The sequence below is a fragment of the Echinops telfairi genome, unplaced genomic scaffold (assembly GCF_000313985.2).
Source record: "Echinops telfairi isolate 266 unplaced genomic scaffold, ASM31398v2 ScPeMD7_7457;HRSCAF=8495, whole genome shotgun sequence".
Lineage (NCBI taxonomy): Eukaryota > Metazoa > Chordata > Mammalia > Afrosoricida > Tenrecidae > Echinops > Echinops telfairi.
In genome coordinates this window covers 43142742-43166313 of record NW_022111357.1, presented here as the reverse complement: position 1 = coordinate 43166313, position 23572 = coordinate 43142742, and the positions used below count along the sequence as shown (strand labels likewise).

At 55.3% G+C, this 23572-nt stretch overlaps 1 protein-coding gene across 1 annotated transcript in view; it reads right to left on the bottom strand.

The window, feature by feature from the left end:
- Positions 1-23572, bottom strand: part of MORN1 (MORN repeat containing 1) — an 86671-nt gene that overhangs the window by 23321 nt on the left and 39778 nt on the right. Inside the window, exons 8-9 of the mRNA XM_045299224.1 lie at positions 16776-16899; positions 14917-15095 (exon numbers count right to left, since the gene is read on the bottom strand). Of these exons, the coding sequence (XP_045155159.1) occupies positions 14917-15095; positions 16776-16899 (303 nt within the window). The remainder of the gene's footprint in view (positions 1-14916; positions 15096-16775; positions 16900-23572) is intronic.

Here is a 23572-nt window from a genome sequence, read left to right as displayed (position 1 = left end):
GGCATTTGTGGCATTTAAGCAAATTCATGAAACTGCTCTGTTATTGGTCCCGCGGGGCTGGGCCGCCTCATGCAGAGGTGACCAGACACGCCGCATTAGCCTTTAAGGCCAATTAGCCAAGGCATGTGGTTAGCAGCAGGGCAAGCACAGGAGTCAAGGCTGGGAGCGGGGTCTTGAGCTCCGGAGGGACATGTGGGCCCCAGAATGGTAGGTAGGAGCAGGTGCTGGGCTCTGAGCCCCCCAAAGGTCCCTCACCCCACCAGGTGTCCAGTGTTCGGCACCTCTAAGGAAAAGGACTCCTGCCATCCCAGAGACCTCCCGCCCCGCTTCCGTGTGCTAACCAGACACGTGTGCTGGGGGACGCTCTCTGGCCCCTCTACAGCTTGGCCTCCACTCTGCTGCTCCTGCACTGCTGCCTGCCCGTGGGTATTAGTTGGAGATAGGGGGGAGGAGTGGAGAGGTCACGTGTACCCTGACTTCCTCTCCTCCAGACCAGGGGAACACCCGACTCCTGATGACTGCTTTCCCAGCACAAACCTCGCTGAGCATCACCACCCTCACCTGGACCTCCTCCCTACCCCATCAGCATCATCCCCAACCTCCCCACCCACACCATAATCAGCACCATTACTATCACCACGGTCAACAGCACCACCAACCTCCCACCATCCCCATCACCAACCACCCCAGCATCACCATCACCATGAACATCACCATCACTACTGTCAACGCCATCACCAGCCTCCCTGCCATCACCCTGAAAGGAGATGAGTGAACACAGCGTGATAAACTTCCCTCCGAGCTGGTGCTCTGGATTCCGACTCCTTGTCTGAGAAACCACGTCCATTCGGTAAAGCCCCCTACCTCAGCATGATCGAACTACGACCCCACCGCCATTCCCACCACCACATCTACTTTCACAGTCCAGGGACCAGGCCTTGCGCTCCGCGCGTCCCAGGTGCCTTGCAGACACTCAACCCTCCCCTTAGCCCAAAGTACAGATGAGGAAATGGAGGCCCTAGCCCCTGGGAACACCCCCACTTTTGATTTGGCTGTACCCTAGAATCACTCAGGCAGAAACGACGCGCGGCCTTTGAAGAGACCGGCACAGCTTGGCCTGCGGCTCCTCCAGGGTCCCGGCAAGGGCTCCCTCGGCCTCCGGGGTCCCTGTATCCCGCGTTACAACAGGACACTTTAGAATTCAGGCCTTTCCCAACATGCTTCTTTGTGAGAACCCGGCCTGGCTCCAATGGCAAGAGAAGACGAGCAGGCCAAACAATCTCTATTTCTCGAGTGGCGTCCTTGGGATCCCCAGTCCCTGAGGTGGGCGGGCGGTAGACCAGGGTGCCTGGGCAGAGTGTGGCTCTACAGCCTCAGCCCCTGGGCCAGCACCGGCCTTCCCCTCTCCTTTCTGAAACAGGGGGGGACAGACGTTCTGATAGATGCCTTGCCCCCCCAATGCTGAGAATCAGAGGCCCCAGGGTGGCTGCCACTTGAGCATTCTGTTGCTGTCGCTGTGCCTGCTCCCAACATTCTTTTTTCTAAAAAGAGCTGAACGCTCTGTACCCCACCTGGGCTGGGTGCCACCCCCACCCCCCCTTCAGACACACTGCGCGGATGTGTCTCCATAGCTCAGAGGCACGCTGCTGATCGCACACTCGCCTTCTGGCGCGGGGATTCGCGGGATCGCAGACGGAGCGGGGAAGCGGGCTGCTTCTGCTGGCACGCTGCCAAGACCAGGGGGCTAATTTGGGGTTCTTTCGAGAGTCTGTTTCTGACACCCGCCCACTGCTCGCCTTCAGCCCCCCAACCCCCTCCCTCCCATCCAAGCTGTTTGTACACAATTCAGTAGCTTGGGGCTGAGGCACCGCCAGGGTGTCCCACAGGCCTGGAGTGTGAGTCAAGATTGCTGGGCCTGGGCACCTGGGCAGGCAGACAGGCCGTCAGTGAGGGCTCCCTAGGCCACTGAGCCCTGGCCCCAAGTCCACTGCAGCCAGGCCCCTGGGGACTTAGGTTCTCCCTATATCACACTCTTCCTCATCCTGGGGGACTCCCCCAGCAGCTGGGGCACCCTTCACCAGGTGCTAGGCCTCAGGTGGACAGGATCTGGCTGAAGGGATCACACTGAGACCCCTTGACCGTGGCTTACAGCCCCAAGGGCTCTCTTCAAATGCCACGACCTTTATTGACTTCAAACCCAGCCCTGGTCCAGCCACTTTGATGACGCTGCCTGGGGGCGGGGCGGGGGCCTCTCCTGGTACAGAGATCCCAGGCACAGAGATCCCAGGCCTGGGAGCGATGTGGAGAGTGGGCAGCAGCTTTCCAGCAGAGGGGCCACCTTATAGGGAGTTGTCCCCCAGGCTGTCGCCCACGCAGCTCCAGGTCAGCAGAGTGCAGGCCTAGAGGTGATGCTGCCTGGTGGGTGGTCTGGCTGCTGGAGCCCCCTGCCCCCCATGCCTGGGGTTTGACTGCTGCAGCCAAAAGAGCCATGCCTCCCCTGCTTCTGGAAAAGACTGAACTTCCCTGCTACAGGCCGCGGAGCGGGGCGTCCACAGACAGGCCTTGCTTGAGGATGATGGGTGCAGGGGAGGAGGTGCCTGGTCTGTGGGGACGGTGCTAAGTTTCTCGCTCAGAGGCCCTGGAGTCTCATTGCCCTCCCTCCCTGTGGCTCCAGGGGGAGGTGAGGGCCACCACCGAGTCCGGGAGAGGAGGAAAGAAACAGCCGGTCCAGGTCCATCGGGCAGCAAGCTCCCTGTTGAAAGATAAGGAACTCCTGCTGCCACCAGAAAGGCCCTGGAGATGTGTCCATGTGGGGTTCTCCCTGCCGGAGGAGGGCCACTGGGCGGGCGGTGAGGGAGTGGCTATGCCCGACTAGGGAGTCCTGCGATGCTAAGTGTCCCTTATACACAGGGGGCAGGGGAGGTCCAGAGGCCAGCGACTTATGTCGGGAACAGAGACAGCCAGGTGTGGGGTGAGCTGGTCAACAGAGCAGACTTGGGCCTCCTGTAGTACGGGTGCTGCCCCATGCCCACTAGTGGGTCACACAGAGACCATGGGTGCAGTCACCCGGTACGAGAGCCGGAGATCCCCGAGGAGAGCATGCTCACATGCTCAGTAGCACCCTGGCCCCCTAACTCGGACCAGCAGCCGGACTCCTCCTTCCACTTCCTTAGTGTGCGCCCTGCTGGGACCAGCCTCCCCTAGGCACCCAGCCACGCCCACTCACACCCACTCAGAATGTACATGGTGCATGCACGCACTCCCATGCACGCACTCCCATGCACTCACATCCAGGTACACACACGACACAGTGTGCAAACACATACACTCAGCACATGCTTACACACACGTACACTCATATACATGCTCACACATACATATGCTTACACGTGTCCACATCCTCACACACGTACATTCTCACACATCCTCATACATGTACATTCTCACACATGCACAACACACCCACCTAGTCACAGACACATGAGCAGGCACACGCCTGCATCAGGCACACCTTAAAACCCACTGCCCTGACTCGATGTCCTTCTAGGGCAGTGGTTCTCAACCGTCTTCATGCCGCGACCCTTTCAGACAGTTCCTCACATTGTGGTGACCCCCAACCATAACATTATTTTCATTGCTACTTCATCGCTGTCATTTTGCTACTGTTATGAATCTCATCTAAATATCTGATAGGCAGGATGTATTTTCATGGTTACAAATTGAACATAGTTAAACATTAAAGCATAGTGATGAATCATAAAACAATGTGAGTATATATTGTGAAATATTTATGTGTTTTCTGATCGTCTTAGGTGACCCCTGTGAAAAGGTCGACCCCAAAGGGGTTGTGACCCACGTGTTGAGAACCACTGTTCTATAGGCTCTCTGGGGGGCTAGTCTTCCAGGGGTAGCCAGCCTCATCTTTCCCATCTGGTGTGATTGGTGGGTGTGAACCCCCGACCTGTGGTTAGCAGTCCAATACTTCCCATACACCACTCCTGGTAGCTTCACACTTTTCATATTCACACGCAGGCACACGTGTGTACAAACATCCTCATACAGGTGTACACACTCTCACACTCATGGACACATGCACGCTCATTTATGCATGTGACTGAACACAGCCTCACAGCCTCAGACACACATGCTCATGCAGATGAACATGCTCCCATATAATACACACTCTAGCACACATACACAAACACACACTCACATCCATGCATGCTCACACGCATATTAGGGACTTCAAAAAACTTGTGGGAAAACGGAATTTTGCCCTGAACTTAGGAAGCTCCCTGGCACGTGTGCCTGTGCACGCATATTCACTCACATGTGTACACAGCCTGCTGGGGCACACGCACCCTCCCTCCAACTCTGTGCCGTGCTCCTGCACACCCATGCGGCCCAGGTTCCCAGGGAGAAAGAAGGCTGCCCTCCAGCTTTCCCCACGGTGCCAGCCAGAGCCCTGTCCTTGTCCCCCAGGCAGACCCTTGGGCCATGCGGCACCCCTGCCTACTCTCTCTGGTTCCTCAGCGGAGACCTCCCTCCCTTCTGCTTCCCTCTCCTGCAGGGTAAGATGTCCTATCCTGGGCTCAGCCACTTCTCCACGGGACCTGGCTCCTTTAGTGGGGAGTGGTGTTTGCAAGCCCCTCCCTGGGCATTGCGTGTGCTCACTGCTGCTGGCGTGCCTCAGTCCCCAGGCCCTCTGTGAGCCAGGCAGTAGTGGAACACACACTCATGCACAGACACATATGCACACACACTTACCTCCGGGCTTATTTTTACCTGTCTTGGCAATGCCACCCACGATGCATGCACGGCTTTCATTTCTAAGGCAACACCTCAGGTTCACACTCCCTCTCTGCTTTTCCCTACGAACTTCCCAGTCCAACAGCAAGGCAGGAGTCTGCCTTCTACTGCCCTGAATAGAGGGACTATTTTGACCAGTCCCCCAATGTCGACCATTTCTCTCCTTTGGGCTCCTACTCCCTGTGGTGGCTTGATCCCTGCCTGGTGCCCTCCTCACCCTGCCCAGGCTGTGAGGCCCTCCATAGCCTCGTGCCCCTGCTCCCTATCATGGCTTCCCGGCTGAACTGTGCAGAAGGGGGAGGGCAGGAGGATCTTGGAGAAGAACCAGTCCTGAGAGGAGAAGAGATGCTGGGAGATTAAGCCCCGATGCTAAGCACAGGTACCCCTAACAGAACGTAGGTGAAGCCTCCCCTAGCCCACCGCAGGGCTGACTGTCCGGTGCAGGCAGCTCCAACTCACGGCGTCGGCCTCCGCAGCAGAGTGAAGCATCGTTGCCTGCTCCTGCGCCATCTTCGCCATCGCTGCTCTGATGGGGTCCATTGCTGCAGCCACCCTGTCCGCCCGTCACCTTGAGGTTGTCCCATGTTTTCACTGGCCCTTGGCATTACCCAGCGGCATGCGCTTCTCCAGCGATGGGTCCCTCCTGAGGACCCAGCGCAAGCCTCACTCGCTTCCAAGGCGCTCTGCCTTTCCTGAGGCAGACGGGTGAGTTCTTCCGGCAGTCTGCAGCACTTCACTGCTCTTCACCAGCGCTGCCATTCAAAGCAGCCCCCCTTCTGCCCACCCTTTCAGTGTCCGGCGTGCAAACACGTACAAAGTGAGAACAAGACCATGGCTTGGGTTGGGCCCCGTCAGGTCAGTCCGCTTAGTCACAGCTTTGGTTTCGAACGCTTTGAAGGGGGTCTGCCACTTGGTTGTCCTGTGGTGGCTGTGAGGCCACTGGCCTTTCGAATGCCAGCAGGATTAACCGTGGGGGGCAGGTTTCGGCGGAGATGGTAGACTAAGAGAGACTAGGAAGACGGGTCTGGCGACTGCCCGAAAATCAGTCAGAACCCTGCTTCTCAAGGCCGTCAGCATGTGTGCCCTTGCTACACGGGCCTCAGGAACCTCAGCTGCTGGGTTTGACCATAGCATGGTGGTTCCCGAACTGGGCTGCTTAATTGCAAGGTCACCAGTTCAAAGCCACCAGGCGCTCTGTGCGAGAAAGCTGGGGCTTTCTACTCCGTGACGAACCCACAGGGGCAGACTTACTATGTCCTACAGCGTCCCTTGCCACGAGTTGGGAGTGACTACGTGGCAGTGAGTTTGGGGGGGTTTTGTTTGGCTTTTTTTGCTTTTTTTTGGGCGGCGGGCTTTTTCTTGGTTCGTTTCTTTTTTTTTTTTTGCCTTTTCTTTTGGCTTTGGAATTATTTTTTTTTTTTTTTGCTTTTTTTTTCTGGGACATTGCTGGGTCCCTAAGGGGCAGTTTTTATAGTTTCCCTTCAAAATGTGGGTCCTTCATGCTACTTCGGCCATAATTAACCAGACAATTAACACGGAGGCTTGTGGGCATCCCAGGAGGCGGCGAAGTCCCCAAACACTCCTCCATGCTCCTCCGCTTTTATTGGTGAGCGTGAAGCCGGCAGCTAAGGGCACCTTGCATTTTAAAACTGACCGGTGTCGCCATTTGGGCAACCTGCTGAAGAGGGGAATCACTCCCACAACCGCTCCCGGGAGGTTGAGGGGCAGTGAGAGAGAGGAAACGAATACAAGTCCCCCCCACAATGTCCCCAAGTCCAATTTCCAGGAGATTGTGTGAGCGCTGGGCTCTGTGCGTGCGTGCCGCCCTTGGGCCGTAGCTCCTCCGCCCTGCAATTACCAGCACCTGCATTAGGACTGGATGGGCTTAAATTACTGGGGAAGGGGAGGGGTGCTGAGGAGGCTGGCACCCCACTGCCAACAATTAACATAAAAGGGTTCTCCGGTTTAAAGCTGTGGGGGGGCACCACAAAAGGTTAAGAGACTAAATATAAAAATCTTTCTGAATATAAAATCAATGCGCGGTGTCGCTGAAGTCTGGGTGCTGTAATTTCACCGGAATTGGCGCTCCAGAGACCCTGGCCATTGTTCCCGCCGTGAAACCGCCGTCTTCTAAACCAAACGCAAAGGGCCTCTTCCCGACAGTTGCAAACAATCTACGGAAGGATTTCCTTATCCACAGAATAATACATTCTCGCCTTGGCATTGGCACCTCCTGACTGACACTGGGCCCCTGGAGAAGGGGGTGAGGTCTCTGAGAATCAAGTCTGGCTGGGGGACTGGGTGTACTTTCCTTCACTGACCAACAGATCCGAAGGGGAGAGGTGTCCGATGGGACGTCTTAGGCTTGAGAACCTCTGTTTGGGGGAGTGGGAGTGCAAGAGGCACCCTGTTTATGGGGTCAGGTGGGCACACAGGCAGGGTGGTGGCGGGGGGCAGTAGGGGACTGCTATGAGGTTCCAAGAAAACAAGCTGTCCCTGGGGTGCAGGTATGGGGGGTGACGGGCAGGTGCAGGTAGGACCGAGTCTGGGGGGGGGGCGAGCTTTGCTCCTGGGGGGACCTGGGGGCTTCACCCACAGGCAGGCCGGGATTCTTCCTGGTCCTGGCCTGCTGGGCACAGAGGGGTCTCAGTCAGACTGAACACAGGGCTTACTTGGCAACAGATGCACTGGCCCCGTTTCTCCGTCCAGTGCAGTGGGAGTCAGGGAGGAGCCCCCTCTGGCCCAGCTAGGGACAAGCTGGAGTGGCCCCAAATGCCAGAAATGAGGATGGCACCCAGCCTGGGTCTCGGGCAGCTCCATCTCCATATCCCCCATGCCGCCCTCCTGCCCGCCCACCTCTGAACCCGGAAGTGGTCAAGAACACTCTGAAATGACGTCTCATCTTCAAGCTGGGCCGACGGGCAGAGTCACGGGGGCCAACAGAGACCTGATCCCCCCACCCAGTGCTACCTGTTGCGGCTCCTGGGAATACCTTGCTCGCAAGCCGAGTTAGCAGGCAGGTGCTCCAGCTGCCGGGGTGCCTCTCAGCACATACTGGTCCCTCCAGGTTTTCCCCACCCACCCACGCCAGCCCTGCTCCCTGGGTCTAACACTCTCATCAGGCTGCTTGGCTGATGGTCCTGGAGTCTGGATCTGCATGGCGTGGTCCACAAATACATTAGGGGACCAGCTGGCTTGGGGAGTGGGGCCCTGGTGTCTCTAGCTGATCGGGCTCAGTAACAGGAGGGCCAGGGGGGCCTGGAGACACTGGCTTGAGTTCTTGGCTCTCAGACAAGCCTGTCTGGGCCTACCCCAGATGCTCAGCTCAGCACCCACAAGTGCCCAGCAGGTATCAGTCTGGGGTGGTACCTCCCGTCCCAGCAGCCAAGACCACAGGCTGACTCCACACCCCTGCCCAGCTCTTCTGGCCAGAACCTGGTTCCAGCTGGCACATTTTGGCCGCAGAGCTGAGTTCTAAGGAGCCCTGGAGGTGCCAAGGAGAAAGGCCTGGACACCCCCGGGGGCAGCTCTGCTCTGTCCAGCAGGCCACTGAGAGTCAGAATCAATTTCAGGGCACTCGACAGCCAGGCTCTAGCCGATGAGATGTCCGAGGCAGGGGGTGTGGATTCCTCCTTTCTGCCGGCTGGAACCAGGGCGAGATGGCAGCGCTCATGAAGCCATTTTGGCCCACAAGGTGGCCCAGGCCAGAAGACAGAGGAAGAGGAATCAGGGACCAGCGTTCCTGGCAATGGTGGAGAGAGCTTACCTTTGCTATGGGCCGAGGGCCTCTGGGCTCTAACTGAGATGTCATGTGTGATGATTAGGTTGTGTGTCAATGAGGGTTGGCCAGGATTCCCCCAAGATCCGATCTAACTCAGTGTGGTCAACCCCAGGATGGGGTCTTCTGTGAAGCAGCTTGTGGGGGGAATAGACCTCCTTAATCTGGTCACAGCCGGGATACGATCGAGGGAGGTTGCATTCAGGGTGTGGCCTGCTCTCAGTATCGACGGACAGTGGGTGGCATCTGGCTGACTTCCACCGCAGGATCTGGATCCTGTTAGAGAGCCTGCCCGTCCCAGCAACCAGCAGCAGACTGCCGACCTGGGACTCGTCCGGCCCATCTCTCATTCATTCAGCTCGGCAGCCATGAGCCTGGGGTTCTTCCTGGTACACCTTCCCGCTTCCTGTTCGTTAGCCCCTGCAGCTATAGGCATCCAGAGAAGCCTCCAGCAGACATCTGACCCACGGACTTGATCTGGATGGGTGTATAATCCAGTGTTCAACAGGTTGAGCTGTTTCTTGATACACCTATCTCTCTCTAGACACACACATACAGCGTCCCTGGTTGGGCTTCTCCAGAGAACCCAGCCCAACACGTTCTTGTGCTGGTTAAAGACAACCAGAGAGTTTCGATGACAGTCTGCTTTAGGAGCTTTGAATGGCTACCTGCCCAGGGCGCCATCACAAGGAGGGGCATCACCCTAGAGAGTCTCTGGTCCAAACCTAGTTCAGGAGGTCAATTGAATTGTCCCAGAAAAGACTGCCCATTGGCTGGGCACCGTGAGTGGACGTTTCGGGAGATATCTAGGCGCACACAGTGAGAGGCTGGTGGATGGATGTCTCCAACCTGGGGCGGCCACAACGAAGTACGACAAGCTGGGGGGCTTAGGACAACAGACGTCCATTTGCTCAGTGTCCTGGAGGCCAGCTGCTCTGACCAGAGGAGCAGGACGAGACGAAGAAGAGCGCAGGTGGGGGTGGGGGGGCGGGGGAGACCTATGAACAACCTGCGCTATGCGGATGACAGCCTAGCTCGCTGAGCGTGAGGAGGAAGCGAAGAACTTGTAAGGAAGACCCAAATCTTCACAACCAGACCCACAGGTCACATCATGATCAATGGAGGCAAGGTTGACGTTGTCGAGGATGTTGGCTTACTTGGATCCTCAATCAATGCTCATGGAAACAGCAGTCAAGAGATCAAAAGACATACTGCATTGTCAATCTTCTGCACAAGAGCGCTTTAAGGGTACTGAAGAGCAAGGGTGTTACTTTGAGGACCAAGGTGCGCTTGACCCAAGCCATGGTCTTCTCCGCGGCCTCCCTGTGCATGTGTGAGTCGGACACTGAATAAGGAAGATTGGAGAAGAGCCGATGCATCGGACTGTGTGCTAGAGAAGGATGTGGAGAGTACCACGGACTGCTGAAAGGACAAACGGATCTGTGCTGGAAGAAGTAAGCCCAGAGTGCTCCTTAGAGCCAAGGATGACAAGACTTCGACTTACAGACGCTGGACATGTGATCAGGAGAGACCGGTCCCTGGAGAAGGACGTCATGCTTGGTGAGGTGGAGGGACAGCAACAGAGAGGAAGAGCCTTGATGGGGTGGACGGACACAGGGGCTGCGCCCATGGGCTCGGGCACAGAGACCATGGTGAGGCGGGCACAGGGCTGGGCAGGGTTTCCTTCTCCGTGGCATCTGACAACAGAAACCTGGAGGCAGAGCCAGACCCTTTGGGAAGGCTCCAGGAAGGGTCCTGCCTTGTCCCCTAGCCTCTGAGAGCCCCCGGCTGTCCCCTGACTCATTGACACACATCACTCCAGCCTCTGCCTCTTCTGTGACGTGGCCTGAGCTGAGCCTCTTCTCTTCTATGGGACACCACTTGGGTGGGACGAGGCCCCAGCCTACACCAGTGTGACCTCAGCAGGTTTTGGCAGCCTTTGGTTCCTCCTGGCCTGCTCCCGGTACACGCAGAGGTGGGCACTGGATGCTGGCACTAGCACAGGCACGCCCTACCCTGCCACTCTGCCCGCACAGCTGCTGTCGGCAGCTCAGGGCCACTGCAGGGAGACGGGGTCGTGACCCAGCAGGGAGGGAGGATCTTGGAGGAGGAGGAGGAGGGGTTTCTTTCTTTGAGAATATACAAGTTGGCTGACTCTTAGAAGAAGCTTCCTGATTCATCACCCCGTGGGACAGCTGTCTGGTCACGGCGCATCTGATCAGCTCGTTCGGAATAATGGACAAAGACAACTTGTGAGAGGTGCCCGTGCCCAGGTGCCCACATGTGAGGTCATTTTCTTGGAGGAACAGCAGCTAGGAGGGCACTGCCCACTTTGACCCCTGAGACTCTCTGACTCTAGGGTCCCTTCTGGCACTACCCCGTGTCTGCTCAGTCCCCAGACCTCCAGGGTCAACCCTACCCTGCCCAGTCTCCCTCACAGCCAGGGGAGCTGTGGGCATAGATGAGGCCTTCCTCTTGGATCTTTAAGGTGACCAGACGTCCCGCATTTGGCGGGACAGTCCTGGTTTTTGGAAAGAATGCACGACAAGCTAGGGAACGGTGTATTTGGTCCATATAGACCAAATTTTTAATCAAGAACACCGCCCCTCCCCGGTCAATGGTGTCCTGCTTTAAATCTGGTCACCTTACTCTAGACTCCGCTTCGGACTGGACTGTGGGTGGGGTGACGGCTAATAGACTGGCAGTGAAGGAGCCAGTCCCTCCCAGCTCTGAGCTGGCACTGGGCTTCCTGAACATGCCCGCCATGGTTACTGTGAGGGGCTCTCTTACCTACAACTAAATGCAATTTTGACCACAACAGAATGGCTTTCTTTGGGGGCATCCTGATTGTTTGTAGAGGCCAGTTACCACCTCCCAAGGGAGGACAGACAGTTACTAGTGGGCTCATGGCCCTGAGCAGGGCAGGATGAATGTGTGTGCGTGTGTCTAGGGGGTCGTCCAGGTGGTGTCCCGCTCATGTCTCTGGAGAAAGGACCCCGTGGAGACGATGATGATGTTAGGTGCCACCGAGTGGCTTTTGACCCATAGGGACTTTATGCACAACCACTCGAAACACTGCCTGGCCCTGCACCAGCCTCGCAATCCTCCCGGTGCCCGAGCCCATCGCTGCAGCCACGGTGCCAACCCATCTCGTTGCGGACCTTCCTCCCCTTCGCTGTCCCTCCACGTTACCGACACCAGGTCCTTCTGCAGGGACTGGTCTCTCCCGACAACATGTCCGGAGTGTGTGACATGAAGTCTCACCATCCTGGCTTCTTAGGACCCCTCTGGCCGCACTTCTTCACAGGAAGTGGCACTCTTCACGGGGGCAGAAAGCCTCATCGTTCTCCTGCAGAGCAGGCTGGTGGTTTTGAACCGTTGACCTTGAGGTTAGCAGCACCAATGCATGACCGCTACACCGCCACAGCTCTGAAGATGACGTGGGAGGGAGCATTTCAGAAGAGAATGGGGGCGAAGTTCACTCTGAACCTTCTAGGAACAGAAGGCACTACTGACTGGACGGGCAAAAGACCAGGTCATCTGTTGTCAAGGGGATCCTGGTGTGTTATGAACGGTGTCCCTGAAAACCCACCCGTCGCTGGAGGCCTCACCCACTATGGGGTGGAAGGGACCCCTGTGGGGATGGGGGCTCTTTGTTATGTTGGAGGGCAGATCAGGACAGGGTGGGCCAGAAGCCCATCCCTGTGAGTTTAAAGAGGGCGATCAGACCTGGAAGTGAGAAACTTCTGGGGAAGGCCAAGGCCCTGTGAGGGTTGTCCAGGACCCGAGGGGCACAGGCCTTCCACCCGGCCGACACTCAGCCTCCAGAACTGTGAGGAGACGAACCCCGTTCTTTAAACCAGGGTCCGGGACAGAAAGTAAGGCAGGGACGAGAAGCAAGAGAGGACTCCGCCCCACCCCAGTCCTGCCAAGTCTGGTCATGGCTGTGTGTTTGTTCCCACACGTGTGTCCTAGAACAGCTACCTCATGCGCACAGCTTTAGTGAGTCCAGGGGTGCTTTGCCTGGGGCCTGGGGTCACCAATGATCCAGTTGCTATGGCAATTCTTCCCAAGGGGATGGGGGACTGGTCCTGCCTGGTAGATGGGCCTTGGGCCCCCACAAGCCCCAGAGCCTGCCATCTAGCAGTGCCCTCCTGAACCAGACCTACCTGGCTGGCTGCTGGCCCTACACATGGGAGGAGGAGGGCGGGCATTCCTGAGCAGTCCTCCCTGCCCAGGCTTTCCAGAGAAAACAGACCAGCAACCCCACCTCTCAGGGCTGCTCCCTCGGTGTAGTGGGCTCCCTGGGCCGGGCTAGGGAGGTGGAGCTCCAGCAGGGCCACTGAGGGGTGCCCAGAGCTGGGTGCCAAACTCAGGGTCTTTCTTCAAACCTAGCTGGTTGTACAGGAGCGTGTCCCTCCAAGCCTCCGGGAAGGTGGGCTTCCATGGGCTGTCATAGAAGAGCCATGACCAGCTCAGAGAAGGGCCACCCGTCGGAGCCCTGCTGGGTGAGTCTGTGGGTGGTCCCAGCCCAGCCGCGGGCATTCCACACCAGCCTGTGGGGAGGCTCTGGGAGCTGGTCCCGCACGGGAAGAGGGCAGGGTGAGTTCATCTGTGGGGACTCCGGGTGCTTCCTAGAGCGACAGCAGGTGCCTGGGTGTCCAGGGGGCAGGGGCATTAGAGCTAAGCACACTTGGGGTGACAAAGGCCGTCTTGGCCAGCCTCTCACCTACAAGCCCCCCTGGGGGATGCGCATTACTCCCCACCCTCTCTGTCTGCTCAGTTGGACCTGGACATCCAGTGGGCAGTGCGGACCTTCCTGCTCTGTGTCCCACGCACCTTGTAAACCCAGCACCCGGGCCTGGATCCCCCCCCATCCCACCCTGTGTGGTGGTACATGCAGGCCCCGTGACGTCCTCTCCAGACATCCGTGTGCAATGGCACCAAGCCCCAAAGCACACAGGGCCTCCCCCACTCCCTGCGCATGAACACCCTCACTCCCTTGTCACCTCTGAAAGAATCAGATGGGCTTTCCAGGGTGCCCGGCTCTGACTTTGGGAATCCATCTGTGACCCCCACCCTCTCCCAGAACCCCTCCCTGAGCGAGTGATGCAGGGTACCAATGCCTCCGCCCCCACCGCCAATTGCACATCAAGGTTGTTCCCGGCGTTAAGATGCCAACCACGTCTTTGTCATGGGAGCACGCCACATCCCCGAACACAATAATGGCAGTGATTAAACTCTGATTCAACTCCGAGCCTCGGCGCCCGGCTCACGTGATCATTCTGGAACAGTCTGGGCGAGGCGAGACTGGCACCGGCTACAGGAGCTGGGCCCAGGGCCTGGTCTCCCCCAGGAACACTGACCAGACGCCGCCACCTGGGGGCCAGTCCTCAGCGTGCTTGGGGCTGCTGGCCAGAGGCTGTGCCCAGATGGAGTTATCTGGAAAGGGGGGCACCCCAGGGCCAAAAGGCAGTGGGTTGGGGTGGACGGGCCGTGGCCTTGGTGGGCCACCCAGGCTCAGCTTCAGCCTGACGGAGCCACAACTGATGCTCTGGACAGGAGCCTCCCACTGTCAGGCTCAGGCTGGACCAAGAATCAACCGATGTCAACTGGGGGCTCATGGCCATGCTAGGAGTTTCCAGGGCACCACATGACTGCAGCATGGACCCGTCCCCTGGGACTAGCCAGCACGGAGCTGCATGTCTCTGCTACCAAGCCTCCCCCGCCCCTACCAAAACCAAAACCAACCTACGGTTCTCAAATCCATTCTGGCGACAGGACAGGGAGGCCCTGGCCTAGCCTGGCTCGCACTGCAATCCGCTTTCTTACTGTGTTTAAGCCGCTTGACGGGTGGAGAGCCCCAGTCCCACACAAGTCAGCGGTTTGAATGCATTACTACGAGCCGTGTCACCATCGTGGGACGCTGTCTTCATCATCTAGTAGGTCCCCTGTACCCCCAACCTCCCCGCCATCGGCCCCGGAGATTATGCACCCAGCTGCTGCCTTTTGCTGCACTGGCTTTCAGAACGAGGCTGCCACCCTTATGGATGCTGACGGCTGCCTCTTCTCCCCACGGAGACTGGTGGCTTCAAACCGTTGACCTTTCCATTAGCAACCAAGCGCTTTTACCAGTGTGCCTCCCGCGCTCCTTGGAACACCGCCCCGCCTGCCCCTGTACCCTCAGCGTCCTCTCAAGGCCCCTGTGCGCCGCACAAGGCCTGCTGGTCTCTGTGCGTTCCACCAAAGTGCGCAGCTGGTTTTTCCCACGTTACTCCGAACCCCGAGCCTGTGCTGCCCAGCCTTCCTGAGCCATCATATCCACTCACCAGGGGGGTCGCAGGGGCCATCTTCCTGGTCCTGCAGGGTGTCCCCAGTTGGCACTGGCTGCACATTGGCTGAGGGGAGGGGCGGGTCAGCTCCGGCACTTTCCTCCGCCGCCCTGAGCTCCAGCCCCGTGGACACGGATGCAGGGCTCCACAGAGGGTAAGTGATGCACTCAAACCCACTGTGGAGGGAAACGAAGGGCTGGATTTCCCATCCCATGACCCCGAAGGGGGTGGCGGGTAGGGAGGGGCACAGTGGCCTGGGGCTGGACAGAGGAGGTCACCCCAGGGCCAGCCAGTGGGGCAGTGTGTCTTGGGATGCTTCCTGCCCAGCCAGGCTTGGGGTCAGGCAATCACCTGAAACCAGGAGGAGGGTGGGTCTCCGGGCTGGGAAGGGCAGGCGCTGCTCTCAACGATGCCACCGCAGCCCATCTTCCCCAGGGGCTTGGACTCGTGGCTGGTGAGAAGGTTTGGGCCCCTGGCAGAGAGCACAGAGGGTCCCCTGGCTGCCCGGCTGTTCCCTGGGTTCTGAGTGCTGCCTGTGAGTGGCACTGAGGTTGGCCTCTCCATGGCTCAGGCCCTGCCTCCACCTCAGAGCTCTGAGGGCCAGCAGAGGTGCCAGCTTCTGAAACCTGAGACCCGTTTCCTCCCTTCTATCTGAGAAGCATCAAATATCCCTGCCCGACCGGACCGAGCAGCTCTGTTCCTTGGGGGGAGAAGGAGAAATCGGTCCTAACCCTGTAACGCCTGAATTTTTAATCTCAGGAAATGCAATGTTTTGTTCTTATTCTTTACTTTCATAGTTATCAATATACATAACAACCAAAATATATTTAAAAATATAAAATTTGCAATGTTTTTTTAAACGTAACCAAATTGTCACATTGGTCCATGGATTTATAATAAATGTTATAACTAAATGTTATAATTAAATGTTATGAAAACGTCGCGCTTGGCATTATAGCGCTAAATAGGCTTGAGGGCCCTGGGCTGTGGAAACAGTCAATATGCTCAGCTGTGAACCGAAAAGCTGTTGGTTCAAATCCACCCTGGGACACCTTGGAAGACGGGCCTGGCAGTCTACTTCTGAGAGTCACTGCCTGGGCTACCCCTCGGAGCAGCTCGACTGGGACACAAGGGGAAGAGGGGTCGGGTCTTAGTCAGGTGAGCTCAAAACAAACTCACCTGAGTTTGGAATTTTACCCTGAAAAGCATTTTCTGGTCATCCTAACTCCTTTCATATTTCATCCTCAGGAAGGAGCTCTCTCTCTCTCTCTCTCTCTCACACACACACACACACACACACAATGGCGTGTGTCCCAAGGGGCCAGAGTGGCTGAGTGTGAGACAGGACAGGCATCGTCACTGGGAAGACCAGCCTGCTGGCCTCAGATGGTGCCCACCCGCTCTGTGAAGGTGACATTGGCCATGACAAGCCTGATGGTCCACCTCCCTCCCCAGTTCCAGGGTGGGGTTTGCAGAGCGGTAAAGAAGGGCCTCTCTGAGCAGGAAGAAAAAAAGCTAAGGGAGGAGGGAGGGGCAGAGACAGGCTGGACGCAGGGGAGAAGGGGGAGGGGAGGAAGGAGGTGGGCCTGGTGGGAAGAGGGCAGCTGGTCAGGAGCAGGTTGCTCAGGGTCCTGGAGGCCCAGGCTCTATGTGAACATGTGCTGTCTCAGGGGCTGGGGCTGGCTGTAGGGCTCTGGTCAACTGCATGTGGCACCTGCTTGCTCCACACTGCCATCGGGAGTCACTCGCTGCACGAGTGAGGGGAGGCCCTGGGCACAGCCACCTTCCAGAGCATCCCCCTCCCAGCCCATGCTGCCCCACCATGGCCACTGCCCAGACCCGGCAGCATCACTCACAACGGTGTTGGGGTGGGCGTCTCCTGGTGCTCTGCGTCCACCTGGAAGAAGCTGACGTCGGAGTAGGTCGGGAGCTGCACGTACCGAACGCCCGCCGAGATGCCCAGGACCCGGCCGTTCTCACCTTCCAGAAAGAAGGCCCATCCTCAGTCCACTGGGGAACTGGCCACTTCACAGACCCCTGGCCCCTGGCCTAAACAGCACAGGTCACTCCAAATTTCTGGTTTTGGGACTCAGGTCCCCAGCGCTGCCTCTTGCCCTGGCTCTTCTCTCTGGAAGGCCTCTCCCTGACCAGGTTCCTTGGCCCCAGCCTGACTGACCACACTGTCAGGGCCCAGTAGACGGTACTGAGTAAGCACCGGGTGTTTCCAGGGTCAGTTTACCAGGTGCAGGCGTCCAGCCCTGCCACTCCTGGCTCTGAGGCCCGATAGCATCCCAAGACCTGGACACCACTGTCCACTGTCCCTGACGGTCTCCAAACACAGACCCTTCTACACCCTGCTGGGGCAGGTAGGCGTCATGGAGCTGCTGGGCTGCACCAAGAGAGAGAGGTGGGATAGCGTGCCCAGGGGAAGGAGAGGGAGGGAACTCCCGGCCCCAGCAAGGCAGATCCACTGAGCTGAACCTGGGCTCGGGGTGTGCCGGGTTCTGCAAACAGGACACTCAGACAAAGGAACAAAGCCCAGAGGAGCTCCCAGGGGAGGGGGCCAGTTCCGGCCTGGGTCACAGACTCCAGGGGCTGCTTCTGACGGTGAGTGTCCAGAGCCTGTGTCCTCTGCCCCCAGTGTCAGGCCAGGCCACAGGAACTCTATGAGGGTCAAAGTTCAGTGGGGAAGGCAAGGCCAACAGGCATCGCCGACCGCTCTCAGGGCAGGTCATTCGTTATCCAGCCTTCTCTGTCTTTTGGGTCGGGAGAAGCGAGGACACACTGGGCAGCCACGGGGAAGGAAAAGGTCCCACCCACGGCCCGAAACGGGAGTCCAGATGGCGCAGCGATTAAGCGCTGGGCATGGGCGCGTGAATAACTGGCTGTGGTTTGGTTACCCTCCTAGTCTGGTCAAGACGGGGGTCACTGGGGCTGACCTCCCCTCCCACGTGACACGGCTAAAGTGGGCACGGGGGACAGAAGCGCGGCTTTCAAGACCCTGAACAGAAGGCGGCTGAGGAGAGCCATCCCCGAAAGGATGGGAAAGGAACGGGGTCACTCGGTGTGCCAGCACCCAGCCACTGCCCTGCGAGGCTGCCGAGACCTCGGTACAGAGAGGGAAACTGAGGCAGAGCCAGAAGACACCCCCCTCACACTGAGAACATGGCTGAGGGGCTAGGGAGACCGAGGCACACAGCAGGAGTTCCGGAGCTCAAGCACAGCGGGGCAGAGCCGTGGGGGGGTGGGGGGCGTCCCCCTCCTGAATCCAGCAGATAACAGGTCAGCACAGGAACGTGAGGGAAACCGCAGGAGATCCAGGACACAACTGCCTCCGAGGATCCAAGGGAGGAGGGCCAGGAGAGCAGACAGGGCCGGGCACGGCTGGGGAAGCTCAGAATTCACCGGCACCAACCGACCGGAACACTCACGAGGGTCTTGCCTTTGTCAGGGGGCGTAATTAGTCCTCCACCGGGCACGCCTCCAGAGCGGCCTAACAAGCCTGAAATGCAAGACCTGGACGATCCAACCGTCTCCAAGTAACTGAACTGTGGCCCAGAACAAAGCTCAGGGATATTTATACAGGAATACAAAAATACCCAGCACCTAACAAGGTAGACTTTACAGTGTCTTGGCACCCAATTAAAGATGACCAGGCATGCAAAGAATGCAGCAAGGGAGGCCCGTGAGGCGGCCAGTTAAACCCAAACCAGAACAGACGCAGATGTTAGAAAGAGCTGCAAAGCACGTCTGAAAAGTTGGTACGGTGCAGTGCAGGCAGTTAGAAGAGGAGGTGCTGAAGGCGGCAGAGGAAGCGAGCCGAGCTGCTAGAATGAAAGCTACAATGCGCGGGCTGAAAAGGACGCTGGATGCGATCAACAGCAGATTAGACACTGCCGAAGGGGTTGTTGGTGAACTTGAGAACCTCACTAGGGAAAGTATCTGACATGCAACATGGAGGAGGAGGAAAAGAAGGAGAAAAGAGGACTTCGAGCCACTTGGTACCTGGGTAGTTGGGGTCCCCAGGGAAGGGAGAGGCTGCAGAACGGTTGGAAAGATGCCAAGTTGGAGACAAACTTGAGACTTACTGATCCAAGAATTCTTACAGGGATGTCTCAAAGCTCAAAATTAAACAATGAGAAAATAACTTCATGAAAACGGACAAGCGTCTTCACCAGAAAAGACAGATGACTGGCAAATTCCACGAAAAGGTTCTCTGGACTGCTAGTCGGGAAGAAACGTCAAGGAGAGCCACGATGAAATCCCACTACCTACCACCCACACCTCCCTATCAGAAGGACTGAGATGGACCGACCGACCCTACCAAGTGCTGCCGAGGGTGTGGACGGACCGGAGCCCACGCTCACTGCTGGCGAAAACATGCCTGCTCACCCTTTACAACGGTACGAAACAGGCTGGCAGTTTCTTTAAAAAGTTAAAATCTACCTGTCTTTTCGGATTGAGGCCTTCTCTTAATAGGGATCTACGCACGAGAAGACTTGTCCGTGGCTGTGCATATCTGTGATGGCCCCCAAGTGGAAATAATTCCAGTACCCATCAATAGGAGCTTGGACAAACAGTGTGGTATCGCCACACAACAGCAATGAAAACGAAGGAAGTACTGATGCCTGGATGAGTCTTGAAAGATATTAGTCACAGTGAAAGGAGCCAGGCTGGAAGGGCAGAGCCCACGGGATGACTCCACTGACGTGAAACACAAGAACGTACAAACCGACTTACAGTGACAGGGCGCAAAGCCGATCTGCGGCTCTCCGGCGGGTAGGTGGGTGGGAGGGGAGGGGTGACGGGACTGTTCACTGCCTTGAACTGATTCCTGTATTTCTGGTCTTTACCAATCACATAAAGTCACACATTACTTATCAATTACTTATCAGTAAGATGATTAATATATTACAGCATTGTTTGAAAGGAAATCGTGGTAACTGAAGTTTTATCAGTAGGGATCTGGTTTAATAAAATAGACAGCTATCAAACTATACTAGTCAGTGGGAAAGATCTCCCAGATACCCTGTCATCTGAAAGAGAAAGTATAGACCAGTGTGTGCACATACACAGACACACAGAGACACACGGTTTTTGTGTCCAGAGAAAGACAAAACACATACTTATATCACATAAATAAATTCTAAAGTTCTAAGAATAAACACAAACCCCCCCAAACCACTGCCATTCATTCAATTCCGACTCAGAGCAGCCCAATACAGGGCTCCTGAGCCTGTGAAGCGTCTGGGCACATACAGCATCAACGTTCCCTCAGGAATCAGCCGGTGGGCTTGAACCACCAACCTTCCCGTTAGCAGTCTAATTACTGCTCACTTGACAGGGCTTCTGGAAATAAACACAAGAAACTACTCCTGTAGGAGGGGCTTGAGCGTGGAGCTGGGCGCTGGGTGGAGGGGACACCAGAGTTGTGGGAAGATGCTTCCATTCACAACCTCTCACGGTTTTCAATATAAAATAGATGCAACGGATTTCCTATTCAAAAATTAAATGGCGAGTTTAAGGATTTCCTGAAATACAAACAGATAAGCGAACAACTGTGGTCTAGCATGACAGAATAAGGAGTGTGACACATCGTCTCCACCCAAAGTAAAGGTAAACTGGACAAAATGGTCAAAAAACCCCAAACAAACCCTTCATGAGGCTGGAGATCAAACACGGCACTCCCCAAACTGACCACCATCAAGTCTACCCTGATTCATACAGACCCACACGGTCTCCCCGCTGTAACCTTCGTGAACGCAAACTGCCTTACCTTTCTCCCACCACGTAGCTGGTGGATTCAAACCACTGACCTTCTGGTTAGCAGCCAAATGTTTAACCACTGTGCAATTAGGGCTCTTTACATATAGCTTAGAAAAGAAAACAGAGAAGAGTCTATTTAAAGAACAACAACAAACTACGGAATCTTGGGTTAAAAAGAGACATATTCTGTGATGTTTTCACCTGGGTCTTCTCCCATCGCCCACTCCCAGCTCTCTGCGGTGCCTCTGTCGGGGCGGTGGAAGCAATGAATACTAAATCTTCGCTGTGGGAAGGGACTACCTTGATTTGGAGTGAAGGATAGGAAAATATCAAAACAGAACAACTCTTGATATTCTCAGGAGTAGTAATATCTTAGGGACAAAAGATGAGGCCAGACCCAAATTGTAGCTAGCCAGAATCTTCTGTTCTGATTAGCACAAGAAACCGAGTGGTGCCCTGGCTAGAATTTAATGGAAGACCTGTGGGATGGGACAGCCACTGTGGGCCTTGGTAAGTTCCCACATAGCTCTGGTGTTTGGAAAGACTGTACCTGGGCAAGGTTATCTGAATGACCCCTAAGAGGGGTCCAGTATTGACTCATGCCTAACTGGAGGGGAGGCCTGGTCTACCAACAAAGGAGACAGGGGAGCACCTGGCATCAAATCAAACCAGCGTAGATTTGTGAGCTGTCTGAACCCTGAACCTGTTTCCCAACCCTTACGCAGATTCATTGACAAAGCGTGAAATCTTTACTGGTTCACGATGTTTGAGCACAAGTGCTGACCAATAATTGGCTGACGACTAAGCCATGCTGACATAGAGGTGACGGCTAGAAGGCCACGCATAGAAATAAGAAACCAAACTGAACACAAACATCAGTGACTGCCCACCATGTGGCAAACAAACTCCACAGAATTATTCTAGGAATGTCATTAAACAAATAAACGATAAGCAAAAAAACCCCCCAAAAGCCCAAAATATAAAACAAACAATAGCCCCCGGGGGAGGGGCCTCAGGATCTATCGTAGCTGTATTATCTAACACGTCGAGTATTCAACAACAACCAAATTACAAGCCATGCATTGAAGTAACAAGATGCGACTCTTACCTGGGGCTGAGGCAGGGGGAGCCGTCACTAGATAGTGGCTCTGAGCAAGCCCACCTGGTACACTCAGCAAAGATTTGAAAACATCTACTGTAAATGCAATGAAAGCGCCAGCAGAAACCATGCTTAATAATTAAAGGAAAGTGTAATGACAGCGACTCATCGCATACAATATGGCATTGAAAGAAATAATAAATTTTAAAAAGAGAGAAAGAAATAATAAATGAAAGGAAACCTTAAGAGCCAACTGGAGATTTTGGAGGTGAAAAGTATAGCAACTGAAATTTTAAAATTGACTAGAGAGTCTACACATCGGATGTGAAGTGACAGAAAAGGGAATCAGAGAATGTGAAGATTGAGCAATAGAAATGATTCAATCTAAGGGACAGAAATCAGAAAGGATAAAAATCAGCAGAAGATCTGAAATCTGTGGAAACGATCGACCACACCAACATATGTGAAATGCAAGTCCTCAAAGGGAACGAGACTGGGAAAGAGGCATGTGTGGTAGTTACAGAGTCTCCTGTCAACTTGACAAATGGAGTAAGGGGTGGAGTCTAGCCTGATGATGCCTCCTGGTGGGCGTGGCCTTCTCTTGAGGATTCTGGGAACTTCCTCTCTTCCTCCCTGGAGGCAGGACGCTCTCTCTCTCTCTCCCTTTCTGCTTCACCTTGCTGTTGAGGGAAGTAGAGCTGTAGCTCAGGGAGCTGGAGTTGCCACATGGAGACCTAAGATGCTTCCACTCCAGTGGATCCACAAGGCCTTTCGCCCACCGTCCTTGTGCTCTTCCTGCTTTTGGCATCATTGTGCGTGGCTATGTGAGTCTGAAGAGGAATTTATGGACTAGTACTGGATTTATGGGCTAATATTAGAATTGTGGACTTGATCTGGACTGGGATGGGATATTTTCTTAATACAATTACTCTTTGATATAAAGCTCTCTCTTATACACATATGGGTGTCACTGGATTGGTTTCTCTAGTCAAACCAGTCTAACAACAGGCATGTAAAAACATTTGAAGGAAAAAAAAGCTGAAAACATCCCAAATTTGGTGAAAAATACTAAGCTACACATTCAAGAAGAGCAAAAAAACTCCAAGTAGTATAAACATAGCACAAACTATAGGAAACTGAAGGTGAAGGGGAAAAAATGAAAATAGCAAGAGAAAAATGACCCATCATACAAAATAAGATTAACAACAACTTCTTATGCAAACAAGGAAGGCCAAATGGCAATGGAATAACATATCCAAAATACTGAAAGGCAAAATTTTGTCAACTCACAATGCTAGACCCAACAAGCTTCTTCAAACCTGAATGCAAAATTAAGTCCAATCCCGGACTAGCAATGACTGAGAGAATTAATTGTCTACAGATCTGCCTTATAAGAGACATGAAGCGCCCGGTCTGACCCCACCACACCGAGGCAAAACACTAAGGGCATGCAACAGAACAGAAAGTGGAGCAGAGCAAGAGTCCCAAGGGAGTACCAAAAATAGACTTTTGGGTCATGGTGTGGCAGACACCCCATCAGACTCAACCGGAAAATACTCCTAAAGGTCAACAAACAGACCTTTAACTATTTACAGGCTTTTCATTTTTTGTCATTGGTTTTGTTGTTATTTTGTTTTCTTTTGTCACTTTGCTTTGCTCTGTCTTGTTTTTTTGTGCATATTATTATCTCTGCAGGTCTATCCAGATAAGATAGGCAGGATAAACAATCTGGAGGAGAAAAAAACAGGACCGATGGTTCCAGAGAGACATGGGAAAGGGGGAGGTGGG